This window comes from Myodes glareolus, chromosome 6 (assembly GCF_982192425.1).
Source record: "Myodes glareolus chromosome 6, mMyoGla1.1, whole genome shotgun sequence".
NCBI lineage: Eukaryota > Metazoa > Chordata > Mammalia > Rodentia > Cricetidae > Myodes > Myodes glareolus.
The window spans coordinates 92,194,452-92,210,546 of NC_142031.1; the positions used below are offsets into that span (position 1 = coordinate 92,194,452).

The 16,095-nt window shown below is 40.9% G+C and overlaps 1 protein-coding gene across 2 annotated transcripts in view; it reads left to right on the forward strand.

The window, feature by feature from the left end:
• Positions 1-16,095, forward strand: part of Fez2 (fasciculation and elongation protein zeta 2) — a 38,459-nt gene that overhangs the window by 19,618 nt on the left and 2,746 nt on the right. Inside the window, exons 6-8 of one of the 2 annotated variants that reach the window (XM_048416141.3) lie at positions 10,371-10,451; positions 12,558-12,633; positions 15,444-15,509. In XM_048416141.3, coding sequence (XP_048272098.1) covers positions 10,371-10,451; positions 12,558-12,633; positions 15,444-15,509 — 223 coding nt within the window. The remainder of the gene's footprint in view (positions 1-10,370; positions 10,452-12,557; positions 12,634-15,443; positions 15,510-16,095) is intronic. The other variant, XM_048416142.3, reaches the window with a different exon arrangement.

Here is a 16,095-nt window from a genome sequence, read left to right on the forward strand (position 1 = left end):
GTGTCCAGGATTAGGTATCTGATACATTTCTGATGAATAAATAAGAGGTTCAGTTTAGACTTGCAGATCTGCATTTGTATCTTGAAACTTTGTATCGAGTGGCAAACCCCTAGAGGCTAAGGAGCATATAAATCAAGGGTCCTGGACTGTCTTGAGTTTGGTCCTGCCACTCTGGAGATAGACACTTCTATCTATAGAGAGGGATTAAATGAAATATTATATCTAAAATTAGCATGTACCCTTAGTAAATGTTAGTTATTGTATATAATCACCTGCTTGTTGGACATTCCGCTCGGAGATAATGTTATAAGAATCTGACATTTATATTATCAAACCATGGTTAGTGCAACTGGATTACTAACATGGACTCATTGAGACTAATAGAATTTCTAGGTCCAACAATATGAAGTTTTAAGTGGCCAGGTTCTCACATTGTCAGTAGTATAAGAGAGACTGTTTACCAGTACCTCGCAGGAACAACGAATATGATTAGCCTTTGAAAATGTCCTGATCTGGTAGGTAAGTAGTGATTTGATCTATTTGTATCCCTTCCTGTGTTTCCTGTGATGTCCTAATTGAGATGGTTTTCGTACCTGGTCACTAGGTGCAGATTTTTGGCTACTGCAGTACCGTGTTGTGTTGTAATCTTTGTTTCCAATCCCAGTGTCACGGTGTAGGCTCCTCAAGGGCTCAATTGCAGCTTATGAGTACCTCACCTCATCTCCAGTGTGTCCAGACTGACTTCCAGAAGATTCGGATTTTGGATTTTAATTAGTATTATTCCCTCAGGATTTTTTTTTTCCTGGGGGGCAGACTCATGTTTATATCAGACATTTTCACAGACCATTAACTTTTAGAGGCAGTTCTCTTGGGTACAAAAACAAGTTGAAATATACCAGACTGTGTTTTAATTCACTCATCCCTGTACATCCTGAATTATCTCAAGTTTGAAAGAACTGTTGTTTACCTGCTTAGTAGCCTGCCTCTGTAAATCTGGATGGAAAAGGACACACCCTGTGAAAATCCTGACTTTGGTTTATAGGACACGTGGGAGGTTCCTTAGTCTAAGTCTTTGATTACAAAGATAGGAATCTTTTTAGATATCTTTTCTATTTGGCCAAATCACATCGAATTTTCTAGAGTGTTTAGTCTTATTCTCAGCACAGTCAAAAATGTATTAACTAGTATAACTTGGAATGCACTACCCCAAAGATGTTTGGGTTATCAGCAAGTGGCGAGTTATAAGTTCTAGAGAAAAACAGGAAACTCTGTTTTAAAAAGAATATTATTCTAAGTATTTGCTTTTGAGGTGTGAGGAGATGGTTGCTTAGAGTGGGGGGAGAACTCAGGCTAGCTGGAAGAAGCTCTTCCTTGGATATGTTTTCTTCCACAAATGCACTGCTTTGTGTTTGATGCACCTCTTATTATGACTAATGACCAATTTAGTTCGTCTCTTCTTGTCTTGTAAAAGTACCCTGAGTGATAACTTACCATTTAATATTGATCAAAGTGGACATCTAAGAGAAATTTGTTTTCATTTAGACAGCCACTATTAGATCACCTAGAAGTGTTATTTAATTAATCCTAGTTCCAGCCTAAAAGGGATGTTCTGACATATCTACTTGAAACTTTGGCTTTTGTTTGGAAAAATAAAAGTACCAGGGTTCCTTTTCTCCCTTTCTTTAATTTGGATTTTAATTTTGAACATTTGCTAAGGTAACAAAGCAGACTGTTTCTGCCCAAGGGCCAAATCCCTCCTCTGTTTATTTTATAAATAGAGTTTTACTGGAACACAGCCATATCCATTCATCTACATAGCACCTGTGGCTGCTTTCATACTATGGAGACAGAGTTAAAGCATTTCAGTGGAGGCTGTGTGGCCAGCAAAGCCTAAAATACTTACTGTTTGACCTTTCACAGAACAGTGTGTCAACTCCTGATTTAAATAGATTATACTTAATATTAGGGAAGGGACTGGAGAGGAGGGCTCAGGAGTTAAGAGCACTTGCTCTTTTAGAGGACCTGGAATGATTTCCCCGCACCCTTATCAGTTGGTTCACAACCATCTCTAACTTAGTTTTATGAGATCCAATGACCTCTTTGGCCTCCAAGAGCAGTGCATGCTTGTAGTACACATACATACATGCAGGCAAGATATTCATACACATAAGATAAAAGTCAATCTTTTTTTTTAATTAGAGGAAAACTATAAACAGATTTAAATAGACAGAAATACCACAGTATATAATTTATAAAAAATATTGCCATATTCTATCCTAAGAATTTTGTTGTTTGGCATCTCTTCAGTAGCCTGAGTTTAGCCTACAAGGGCTATGCATTGACCAACCTGTCTTCAAGCCTCACAGGCTCCTGACCCAACAATAGACCTTGGTTCTATGTGTGTCTGAGCCAGTAGCTAAACAAAGTGACCTGGCAGGTAGATTAGTTGTTTCTAGTTTGGGAATGCCTAAAAGTGATAAAAATGTTGGGTGCCGCCAGGTCACAGTGTTTTTCCACACAGTGGTAGAAGACGATTTAGCAGAAAATGAGTGGAGAAGGTGATGATTGATCCTTTCCTTTTAAACAGTTCTCCATGAAAGAATAAATTTACTTTGCATCCTCAAATGCAGGCAGATAATACATTTTCATCAATCATTCATTGCTGATAATTGACAGTATTCCTTTGTTTTTTTCACTTCTTTTCTCTTTCCCTCCCTCCCTCCCTCCCTCCCTTTGGATTGAGTTTAGGGCCTCACACATGCCCGCAAAGGCTGTACAGCTGAGCTATACTCCCGGCTCTATACTCCACTTTATTGCAAGGATTATTTCCTAAATATTAGTATTAGCAACAAGGAAGGTTATTGTGGCATAGGGAAAACTTGGATATATAATATTTATTATTTTTGATAAAGCAAAACTATAAACTATTTTATATGGTAACATTTATTTTCTGAAAGATAGTATTGTCTAGTGAAGTAACATTTCCATTTTAGTAAAAAAAACCAGAAGTCCATGCTTTATTTCTTACAGCTTTTTAAAAATATATAGTATTTTTACCAATTCTTTGAGAATTTTGTACAAGAATACAATGTAGTTGACCAAATTCATCCAACATGCTGCTCATAACCTTAGATCTATAATCCACCTCCTGACCACATCTGTTAACTTGGTATCTTTCTCCCTTTTTATAATCCAATTTGTAAATGATGCTCATTTATTGATGGGTATGAAACTGTCCACTATTGGTCCACCTACCAGGAGCCATGTATACCCTTAAAGAAAACTGGTTTGAAGCTATCAGCTGTCAGTAGCTTCTCAGTTGGGTGTGGGGCTTGTGAGCTCCACCCGCTCCACGGTAGAATGCTGCCCAGGTTGATCTGTGCAGGGCCTCCGCAGGCGTCCTCAGCTGCGAGAGTGCACTAGTGCACTGGTTCTGCTGTGTCCAGAAGACGCTGTTTCCTAACCTCTGCTCTTCCAGTCCCGGTGTCCCCCATTCCACAGTGGCCCCAGAGGCTTGGGTTGGGCTGAGCACTCTGCTCACACTTACCTATAGAAGGTAAACTTTGAAACTATACTTCTATATAGAAGTATAGAACTTTGACCAGATGTAAGTTTGTACCTTTACTGTTCTTCACTATTCCAAGATGCTTGTCTGGTGAAGTCTCAGAGCTGCACTGATTGACAGGTAGAGAGAAAGGAATTTAGAAGGCGGTTTGTTAAGGACATTGCATTCTTACTGAATACTGGTCCATAAGAACCAGCAAAGAATTTAGAAAAGTGCCAAGGTTAATTATTTTACTCTATTTAGAGGCTTTGAAGTGTTTGATAATAATTTAGTTTGCATATAACTCAGATTACATAAATGTTCCAAAGGTTCTTCAAATACAAAGTGTTATAACATTTTACATTTAATTTTAATTTTGAAAACTTCCATGTCACAGCTTTCTGAGAGTGAACTTACAAATAAGAGTTTAATATTCCCAACAATAGTAAGTAGTTACCTGCTTTGGAATAATTCATGTTTTCAAACTTGGATATAAGGGTTTTCAAAAATAAATTTTGATAGAATTCTCTTACAAATTTTATAATTCACATTGAAATTATTTGAATTTCTTAAAGTATCAAAAAAACCCTACTTTTACATTTTTTGGGGGTGTGTGTTGAGACTGAGTCTTTCTAGGCCTGGCTGCCCTGTAGCTGGCTATGCAGAATAGGCTGGTCTCAAATCACTGAGATTCTCCTGCCTCTGCCTCCTAAATGCTGGGATTTAAGGTGTGTGTCACCACGCCCATCCAAGCTTTTACTTTTTAAGTAGTATCTGTTAACTGAATATAATTTCATTTGTGTTTTAGACCTTTCTAATGTTTTCTCCTTAATTTCAAGAACTTTGTTTTACTAAAAACAGAAACTACTACTGAGTAAATTAGAACTTGAAGCTGATGTGACTTGTGGGTAATAGCAATTCTGTTTCTTTCCAACTCCCTGAATATAAGAATATTAGAGAGAAAGCGCAGATGAGAATAAGGAAAGAATAGATAAAAAACTTTCTTTAATTTTTTTTTTCTTAACCGTTTTTCTGACACAGCTTTGATACTGTAAGTTTGAAAGCTGCCTTTGCTACTTAGAGACCTGCTCTGATCAGTTCTGATAAGCCATAGAGCAGTTATGCAGGCAGAAATAAACTGAGTCTCCTGGCCTCCTTCTTAGCTCTGCTTTTTCCTGTGTTGGATGTTGTTTTGCCGTTGTTATTGTTGTTACTGTCTTTTGTTTGTGATATTGATCTGGTGAGATGCTCTGCATAGGAGGAGTTGACACTAAGGATTATAGAAAATAACGGGTACACTCCAATACCATGTCTGGTTCTTGTTGCTTTTGAGTCTGCAGAAAGTTTCCAAATTCTCCTTATTGTTCAGAAAGACCTTCAGGGTTCTAGCTGATTTCTAGATCTTGCTGTAGGTCTTTTTTCCCATGGTCCCCAGCCCATTCTGCTACAACTTGCAGTAGGAGTCCAGTGTTCCCCAGTCGCCATCTTATTTATATTTGGACAGCTTGATGCGAATTTGCTGAGCTCAGCAGATGTAGAAGGACGTCATGATTTCTTTTGGGAGTGATGACTCTTATTCTAGGCCCCCTTTAAGTGAATAGAGCCCAGAGTTTCTTGATTATTGATGTGCCTTTTCCAAGCACATCACTCAATTCTTTCCATAGATTATTTCATTTTAATCTGCATAGCCATCCTAGAATGATATTAACAATATTCTTGTTGCCATATCTTGAATAAGCAAATGTTAGATCTACAGAGGTCTTAGCTCACAGAAGTAGCATGAATGGAGAGAGGAAGTACAGCATTATCTAAAGGGGGATGCAGAGCTCTCTAGAGGTAAGAGTCAGGAATGGCTTGTATTTCCTTCCTTTTAGCTACCTAGGCAGGTTGTATATAGGTTCAGAGCTCTTGCCTTCTTTCTTTGTCTTTTAGGTTTTATAGATTTTTTTTTAAGTTCTAAATGTTATACTGTGCTGCTCCTGGTTTTGTCTGAAGAAAGTTTCAAGAGAATGATTTTGAGACTCTTTAATTCGTACCCTCTTCAGAAAAGGAAATGTACAAGGCAACTGGATATTCTGAGTTAGTGAAGGCTCTGTGTTCTACGTCAGATAACCTCTTCCTTCCCCTGACCTTGCTCCATGACTTTGGTATTTTTGTCTGTAGCAAGGGCAACAATAAGGCAAATACTGTAATGCTTAATCAACTTCCTGCCTATATATGGGTTCATGCAAAACATTCCATTCCAAGCATGACATTTTGTGGAATTATTAGCTCCTTCCTAAAGATGCAGTGGGAGATACCTTAGAACCAGAACCTGCCCATTGTTTTGTTTCTGCGCTGGGCCCTTTGGATCTTCTTCCTAAATGGGAATGGTAGATTTAATGGAAGGGGGACGGAAGATTGGCTCCTTCCACTCTTAATATTTTAATTCATCTTAATGAATCATTTTAATTAAAGTGTAACAAGTCTCTAGCATTGTTCCTGTCTTTCAGTATTCGTTGGCTTGAGACTTAGTGGCAGTGCCTTGACATGTCTGTGGTTCTTCACCTTGAGAAATAGTGAGCAGAGAAATGCTCCTTCTGCCCTCTCCTTACACTCTTCCTTTTACTTATAATATTAAGATGTAGAAGGGATTTTTACCTCTGGTCCAGTTTAGCACCATAACCTCTTAATATTGCTTCTGGTCTCCAGGTTGTAAGTCTAGAATTTCTTGATGGCACAACAGTTTTAAAAAGTCAATTTAATTTGATTCTGAGGTTTGATCATCTAAAATACATTCTGCTGTCCAAAAATGTGGTATTTTTAATGGATGGGGCAGTTGTGAGGCAGAGTCTGTCATTTGTCTGTGGAGTTCTTTTCTGGGTTCTTCCAGTTCCCGCTCGCCCTGCCCTTCTCATCTCTCACCCTCTGGCTCCCTGATCCTCTGCTGCTCCCCATCAGCCCGGGCGTTTATTTCTTAGTTGCTGCGTCCTGTTACAAATCATTCCATTGAGATGAGTTTTGCCTTCGTTAATCTCATGTTGATCTCCTAAGCTAGATCCCTTCGTGGAAACTTTCGGAACGCCATACTTCACACCTTTGATCAATAGTTTTCTGTCCCATCATGCCTTCATTCTCTGTTCACACTTGTGTGCCTTTTTCCTTTTGGGTCATTTTCTTTCTCTCGTCTAAGAAGGTCAGAGGCCTTATAATATGGTTAAAAAAAAAATTCCACGTTCAGAGACTTTTGGTTGCTAGTGTTAGGGGTGTTATACCCGAAGTGTGGAAGATAATTTTACAAGCACCCCCCACCCCACCCCATGACCCAGGCCTACCTAGTCTCTCTCTTGGGAGCACAGTAGTTTCCTCCTAAGGAAACAAAGACTTGGAAGTAGATCATGGCTGTGTCTGCTGTCCTTCTGGAGCACTTACTGCTTCGTGTGGCACTTTGGTTGTCTGTTTGCCAGTTTGTGTGTGCATGTCCCTGTATGTGTAGCTTTGATTTGATTGCCCTCTTAAAAATAATGTATATTTTGGTTGAGGTAATTCATGTATTCATAGAACTTTTAATTCAGAAGTCCATCAAATTTTATCTCTTGACCGTCTCCATGGTGAAGGCACAGGCCTCTGTAGGACAGTAACAGCGCTCTCACCACATGGTGGCAGAGCTGGGAGTTCTGATTTTGAGTCTGACCTTTTTCTGCCCAAGCTGACATTAATTTTTTTTTCTGATTCCAGATACTTCTGACTGGCATGTGACTCCTAGATTCATGTAAAAATTTGCATGCATTTGGCCAGTGTTCATAGGAGCAAGAATACTCAGCTCTCAGCCACCTCTATTAATTGGGTTCTATGTTGTATTCTCTCTTTCTCTCTCTCTCTCTCTCTCTCTCTCTCTCTCTCTCTCTCTCTCTCTTTCACACACACACACACACACACACACACACACACACACAGAGATACAGACATACACACACCCCTTCATCCCTCGAATCTTGTTTATTTTGATGATTGCCTTTCTTTTTTTGCAGCGGTGCCAGGTGCGGTAGAGTCTTGCCATCTACCACATTGCTTCTCTGGCTTGGCTATTGGCTGGGGAGTGCTCTGGGACTGGGTGCTGTTGTCTGTGTGTGCCAAGCCAGGCATGGCAGAGGTTTTATTGAGAGACTTGAACTTCGGCTTCTTTTGCTGGTATCAGTAGGTGGTTTCGTGTTTTCCAGCTTGCTTTGGTTCCCCATGGTTGCATCTTTACTTCTTTTTAACCAGGGTACAGTTCTGATGGTGTGAACATCATTCCTCACTTTCTTGTAATTGAAATAATCCAGTGGTGTTCAGGTCTGTGTATTTAAAAAGGAAATCTGAAATTGCATGTGCATCTTAAGAAAGTGTATCAACCCCTTTTTTCCCCCTCCTTTTCCTTCAGTGATCCTAAGTAGGTTTTGATTGAGAGAATAAAGCTAATGAATTTGGACTGTACTCTCCAAATGCAAAAGGAACCTAAGTTTTCCTGTGTGTGAGTTCTAACTCCTTTGTCCAGCTTGAGGTTTTCTGAATTCTTATCTAGCTTTGGTGTTTCCATAGAAAACGGAGCCAGGTAATGCCGACTGAAAGCCAGCATTCTTTCGAGTGCCTTTCCAAGGGAATTTATTTTGTAGAGTGCTTAAATAATGAGCTGACTTGTTTACTTGAAAATCATTTCCCATCGTTTTTGTTGCTGACTCTGGAGCCTCTGATGTCATCTGTTTGAATAATCTGTTTTAAAAACAGGGAACATATTGCAATGTAGTGTGTGAAGAATTTACAAAACTAGTTGTTTGTAGAATTTTCTTGTAAAAAAACATCTCTTCTATCAAAAGTAATGTATAGCCAGGAGTGGTGGCACACGCCTTTAATCTCAGCACTCGGGAGACAGGGGCAGGTGGATCTCCGGGAGTTTGAGGTCAGCCTGGTTTACTAGTCTGCAACTCAAGTTCCAGGACAGCCAAAGCTGTTACACAGAGAAGCCCTGTCTTGAAAATCCACCAAAAAAAAAAAGAAAGAAAGAAAGAAAAAAAGAAAAAAAAAAGTTACATTCTCAGTAGAGTGAGGAGCCATGGAAATATCTTGACCAGAAAGCTGATTCTCGCCAACAAAAAACTGTCTGTGGAGATGGATCTGGGAAAGGTGGGGTACGAGGGTGGTAGAGAAGGAAGGCTGTGTTAAACAACTCCCACAGACACGTATGGGAGCCCACAGAGTTCCAGTGGTGCCCTGGACTGGTGTGGCTGGGCCAGAGGTGCGCAGCTGCCTCCTTGCGGGGCAACTCTCTCTGTACTTTTCAGTTCTTTATTAATCAGGATTTCTTTACACTCTTAATATTTATCGAGGGCCTCAGAGGGCTTTATTTCATACATATTGAATTAATCAATATTTACTGTATTAAAAATTAAAACTAATGAAAGATTAATTCATTCAAAGTACTAAAGTTAAATGATTAAATCTTATATAAATGGTTAAGTTTTCATAGACTATAACTTCAAAGCTTCTGGCTAGAAAAATGTCATTGGTGTTTGTTTTTGTCAGTCTTGTTGATGTGCGGCATAACTGAAGGACATGGGTCTCACTCAGCTCTGCTTCTGCATTCTGTCTGTCCTTTGGAATATTCCACTGTAAGTTGAGACAGACTGAGTGAACTGGAGAGCTGTATATGGCCAGAGTACGTGATATACTGGAAAGAAACTTTATGAAACCTGACTGTGCATGATGACTGTACAACGGTAATTAAAAAGAAGACAAGTCATGTCTTGATCATATTAAGATGTTTGAGTTCACGTACCTCTAGGAGAATTTCAGTGATCTCTTACATTGTGCTTGGGCCACAATTTGAGATCCTTGGACTATTGTATACATTTTATGAGAGCAGAGACAAGTGCTGTGGTGTCCTTGGGACCTGAAAAAATGTCTTTAAGTTCATTCCTTCAGTGTTTACAGGCTCAACTTTCCCCCTGAAATTCCAGGGAAAGGCACTATCCGGTGAGTCAGACTCCAGCTTCCTTTTCAGGAGCCTTTCCCTTAGTTAGTCATGCTGTAGGAATCTCTCTGCTGCCTTTGACTCAGCTGTTAGATAGGTACCAGTGGCCCCTTTTTGCCATGCATGCGCCTATGCAGGCTGGTGACAAACCAAGATAAGTCAGAGAAAGGAAAAGAAATCTCATCTGAGTGCAGTGAATTCTAGGAAGTCTTGGCAGTTGCCGGGAGAAATAAGCTGAAACTGATTTCTAAAAACAGAGTAGATAGTCTACAAAAGTTTTGGGGGATTCATTCTGCTCCCCAGGAAGCATATGGCATCTTCCAATTCACATTTTCAGCAGCAAGGCAATGGCAATGGCAGGTGCCTGGAGAGCAAGCGGGAACAGCCGCTCTGAGCGGCAGCATGTTCATCTGCCAACCGTTAGGGTCATCGTCCCCAAATGGATGGTGGAAAGACACCAGCTTCACCTCAGAATCAAGTTGTCAGTCTTTCGATAAAATGTAAACAGTATCAGAAGGTATCTTAAAAATTGTGTGGTAAACTTTTTAATAAAATGTGTATGCAGCTGACGTTTATAACAAATCGGAACAAATCTATTAGTTACACCAGGACGCTCTCCCTGGGTCTGATGGCCTGCCAACAGTTATTTTTGCATTGAACTCACACAGACGGTTTCTGAACAGCATGATTTTGGCCTGCTTTATGAGAATGAGTAATTGTGGCATTTTCTAACTGCTTGACTGTTGGGCACAGAAGGTCATGATGGAACATTCTACTAAAATCTCTGAACTTCTTTCTCTGTCCTTTTCTTCCTGGGCCATATACTGCTGCCTTTAGCGCTTCAGCATGGAAGGGATCTCAAATGTCATTCAGAATGGCCTCCGCCACACCTTTGGAAACTCAGGTGGAGAGAAACAGGTGCTCCGTTATCCTTATTTTCCTCTTTCTGCTCCTTCCTTTTTTTGTGTGAGGGCCCTGAAACTTGGCACCTTTATTAATTTATTAAGACTGTCGCTTAAAGGAGAGAAGCACAGGTTCATTATATCTGTAGTCCCAATAATGAATGGAATCCCCCTCTGGGGAAAAAGCATTTAGACTGGACAACAGACTAATTGCATTCTTAAGCAGGTTTCAGGGCCCCATTTCTCATGCCCACCTTTAACAAATAGATATTAATATACTGACATAATGGATTGCATGTGCAGAAAGGGCTGGTTCTGAAGACAATTGAACTGGAACATGATACTCTCCTCCTAAAAACCCAGGAAAGAAGATCACATTTTAAGGAGAATGTGGCTAGAGGCTGGTATAGAGTCGTAGGTAAAAAAATATGCAGAGAATGGATTTTACTTCTTTCATCTGAAATTGGGCATGTTGTATAGTGAGCCGGCTCAGCTGTTGGCCAAGTGAGAAACAAGGCAGCATGTATCAGAATCGTGTGCCGTGAGCCGTGCGGTCAGATGTGAAGCGACTTGGTTTGTATGTAGTTCTGCATAACTCAAAGAAGGGTCGCACACATGGGAAATGTATACATTGGTGACTATGTTCCAATTATCTTTCAGCCTTTGAGAATTCCATTTGAAGGAAGACAGCCTTGTAGGCTAGGTCTTGGATGATGTAACATGTAGGCAAATTATCAGAAGAACCCAGTGCCTAGTGGTTCTACAGAAGGACTCTGTGTGTCACTCAGGAGGGAGGAGAACTGGTGTTGAAGAGGGCAGGCTGACCCTGACATTCGCAGCGGATAGAGAGGCTCCATGGTGCGGTGGAATTCCAGTTTTTATTAGTTACCACCCACCTCCCTCAACCTGCAAGAAGGAAAAACAGCTTCCAAACTGACTCCTGAGGAGGTGGGCCCACAGCCTCAGCATTAATTCCTGATGCTTCTTCAAATTGCTTGATGCATGCCATGACTGAAATCTTAGGCGGGCACATTCCTGTCTTTTATGGGCACTTTTATAAAGAAACATACTTGGCTGTGCAGTCGAGCTTCACCTGGAGAAGTCTGGTTCCGAAAGGCTGTGGGGCACTGCGGGTTTAAGAAGTGGAACAGCTCATTTTTACTGGACCTCAGGCTCAGTTCTTTTATTTATAGAGTCACACAGTCCATGGGGATTAGGAACAGAGCTGGAATTGACAATGAACATGAAGAACAAACTTAAGAGAAACTCAAGGACTGGCCAGGACACTAACTTTCTAAGCAAGCAGTTGCAAACCATCCTGAACTGCAGACAATAAGATTCTAGACAGTTATTTCTAGAACTTGCTTTCATGAGATTTTCTTTTTCTTTCTTTTTGGACACAAATGTGATAATAGCGAGCTTTTAGAGGGAGTGAACTGGCAGGGCAATTTGTCACAAATTTGGAGATTATTTTTATTATTCATTTGCCTTTTAGGCCATTCTATCTCACTTTTCTCATCTCTAATATCTAAAATCAGGTATGCATACTTATACAGTCCTTTAAATATTAATTATCCATTTCAGTAATTGTTTGGTGAAGTGAGTCTTTGTTATTCATGTCTAAAAGAAGCTGGTTTGTGTTCTGAAACATTGTCATGTTATTCATGTTGACTGTTGATTTCAGCCAGAGTCAGAGTGGTCTGAGAGGGAATGATTTGACTGCCAAAAATGATCAGTTGTATAATACTGGTAAACTATGCTGTTAGCTTAATTACTGTTTTGAAACTGTGTTAAAAATTGTGCAAGGAGAATGCTAATAAGATTCCACTTAAAAAAATTGAGCAAATCAAGCCATTTGTCCTCAGACCTAGTCCCGAGGAATGCTTAGTGGCTGAACAGTTGGAAGTTTATTGTAATGCAAGGCTTCCTCACAGCAGGGAGAACTGGGAAGAAAAATGAATCTCAACTGAAAGTCAGACTTGGGGATGCTGCCTGTGCCTGGCTCATCTCCAGACCAGCTCTTGTTCATGTTAGAGAGTAGGCCTTCTAGGAACTGCATTGTTTTGAAGGTAAATTCATTCAGGCCTAAATGGTGCTTTTCTTTCCTTTTATAACTCGGCAGTATTTGACGACAGTCATCCCTTACGAGAAAAAGAATGGCCCACCATCTGTCGAGGATCTTCAGATATTAACAAAAAGTAAGCAAAGACAAATTTTATTTCTGGGTTTTATTTTTGTTTATTTTGTCAGTGTAGGTTGGTGTATGGCTGGGTGGCGTCCTTTATTCTTATGAGAGTGAGATAAATATAACATCAAATGCAGTGCTGACTGTAGTGTTCATGATTTGATTTTTCCCCCTTAGTTTTTTAATTATCTGTGAGCTAAGGGGTTTTTTTTTTTGTTTTTGTTTTTTTTAAATAGAAAACATGTAACTTGAATCTCCATCATGTTCCATGAGGACATGTCTGTCTACAAATTAAATGCTTTGTGAGTCTTATGTGACTTAGTGTCCGAAAAGGAGAGACCTAGAGATTTTAGGGTAAACACCCAGACTCTTGTGAATTGAAAAACGAGAGGTTCTAGTTGGGAGAGTCCACAGTGAGACTCAGAGCCTGCCTGCACTCAGCAGACATCGCCCAGCTCTGCGTGTACCACACCCTTTGCTAGTACTTTAGATATGTTAGTGGGCAAAGCAGACACTGGTATTCCACCTGTGTGTGGTGGTCCATTTTAAGATTATTTGTGAGATTACTAAGTAGACGTAGTGTTAAGTATGTCTTGGAGTAGTCATAAAGGGCCACAGAAACCTCATCACTTTTATTTTCACAGATATTCTTGGAAGTCACTTTTTCTTTCTTGGTAACATTGGAAAATTAGGATTAAAAATATTTTCTCAGCTTACATGATAGTAAATAAATTATATATGATTTGGGATAAGTCACAGTCAGCTTGGCTTGGGCCGGAGAGATGGCTCAGTGGTTACGAGCACTGGCTACTCTTCCAGAGGACCTGGGTTCAATTCCCAGCACCCATGAGGCAACTCACAACTGCCTGTAACTCCAATTCCAGGGAATCTGGTGACCCTTTCTGGCCTTCACAGGTGTCAGACACATACACGATATACAGATAGACGTGTAAGCAAGACACCCACCCACCCACTCGCACATCCAGTCAATCAATCAAGCAGTCACTGTCCAAATCTCATTAAAAAAGGAAGAAGAAGAAGAAAGTGAAGGGATTGAGCTCTGGCCAAGGTGGCTCACATGTGTAATCCAGCACCGAGGGGGCTGAGGCAGGAGGACCGCCATGAGGTCATGGGATTTAGCCACCCTGGGCTATAGAGTGAGACCCTGTCTCAAGACAAACAAAATATCAAGGATTATATTTGTTAAGAAGATTACTTCTAATTGTAAATTTTATGATAATTGCTTACAAGAAGGAAATGAAAATGTTACGTGCTGGTGGATACTGATGGTGACACATGGATGGGAGGTCTGAGGGGGACAAGCGGCTCCCTTTTAGCCACTCGACTGCCTGCTAGCCTCAATTGTTGACTCCTTTCCATGGTGAACAGTACATAAAAGTCTTATGTTTAGATATAGATACATCAGGTGATGCCAGTCAGTCTAGGATAAGGAAGCCAGAGCTCATCTGGGTTGCTAGACCTCTCGTTTTCAGCAAAAGCTTGCAAATTTAGGTGCCCAAGACCACATAAGACAGTTAATTACAGGGCTGACTCTTTTAATTCCTGGGCAACTCCACTTGGAATGACACTGGCTTCTAGAATGTGATTTTATAGAGACATTAAAAAATGTTTAAACCTCACTGAAAGCAGAAATGCTGAAGCTGACAGCTGTCTAAAGAAAGGAACATAAATGCTGCTCAGAAAACAGGATTTATCGAGCCTGAAGGCCTCAGCTCAGGGACGAGACCAAAGTCATTGCAGTTGCCTAGAATGTTCCCTAGAACGATCTTAAATGATTCTTAGTCGGTGCTTTGCTGGATGGACACAATTTGTAGAATGTCCGGGCATCTTTGGGTGACGGAATAAAGTCCACTCTCAGAGAGCTGTGGTGACGATGTGACAGTGTTTCTCTGGTGAAGACATTAGGGTCCATCATCCTCTGCTGTCACCACAGAAGAGCCATCTACGAATCTATGGCCTTCATGGGCATGATGATAACAGTAGTCATGAGAGCTACAACAGTTGTGCTCCTGCTGGTTAATGCGAGTCACCGTGTATGTTCTCTGCCTGCCGTGAGGACCTGGATCCACAGGCTAGTGAAGTCCTTACTTATAACTAGATAAGCAGCAGAGCCAGGGTTAAAAACCCCAGATGGCTGATCTGACAGTTCTACCATGTAGTCTTCTCATACATCCAGGGAAAAGATTAACTGGGAAGGAACAATTGTGAATTTCAATTTGTCTCTACCTAGGTGGTTTTGATTAAAAAGCAAGACTGAAAACCTGATGCCCAGTGACTGAGTGGACACACACACACACACACACACACGTTTCCTCATCTTCTTCCCTAGCAGAGAAGGTGTTCAGAGCTCAGCAGATGCCGAGTGCCTCCTCTTAGACCTTCTTCATTTGCTTTTCGGATGTTTTCACTCAGTCTGACTAGCGTATTGTTTGGAGAGCACAGCTAAATCTTCCCTTTCTCTAAGAGGCCCTCCAGTTCTGAGGAGCTGTGAGGGCTCCCGGCTCATCAGAGCACAGAATAGACTGTCCTTCACTCCCCTGCATCCATTAGAACAAAGCAGATGCTCTGGGAACAGCACAGCACCTTTCCTGTCTCCAGCGCTTGGGAACATTAAACCCGGGAATGAGTTTCCCTTCTTCACCAAGCCTTCCCTGTATTCCCTTATCTAGAAAAGAATCTACACAGAATTTGTGAATTGGTTACACCATGTCATTCATTAGGACTAAGGCTATAACTTTGAAATTAAACATGATTTTTGATCTGAATCTTAAGTAATTGCCACTGTCTTTTCTTATTTTGCAGTTCTGCGTGCCATGAAGGAGGACAGTGAGAAAGTTCCAAGCTTGTTAACCGACTATATCCTGAAAGGTGGGTTTTATGATGGTGCGGGAGCAATGGCTGAGGAGCTGCGATTGTCAGTAAATGTGTCTTGTTGGAGATAAAATGTGCTCACAGCTTTGTTAATGTTCAGTGACGGCAAATAGGTGACTGTGGACGACTGTAACATTAGGGCTCTACAAAAAGTAGCTTCTACTTGAGATCCTGGGCTGGAAAGGGTTCCCACAGCTGAGTGGTGAACACTTATTGGAGGAGGAAGTAAGAGAGAATTAAAAAGGCAATGCACTCTGGGTGTGGTGGTGCACGCCTTTAATCTCAGGATGTGGGAGACAGAGGGAGATAGTTCTCTTGAGTTTGGGGCCAGCCTGGTCTACATAGAGAGTCCCAGGCAGCCAGTGGGTATATAGTGAGACCCTGCCTCAAAAAATGAATAAATTTGTAAAATAATTAAAAGACATGTTCACTCTTTCTGAGGTATGGACACAGTGGTCCTGGGAGACTCGGGTGTCTCTATTACCTTGAGGACAATAATAAAGAAAGGACAGATCTGCCAGGGCGGAGGTGGAGGAAAAACTGTGGGCAGTGCCAGGAGAGCAAAGAATAGACCAGAGTCTCA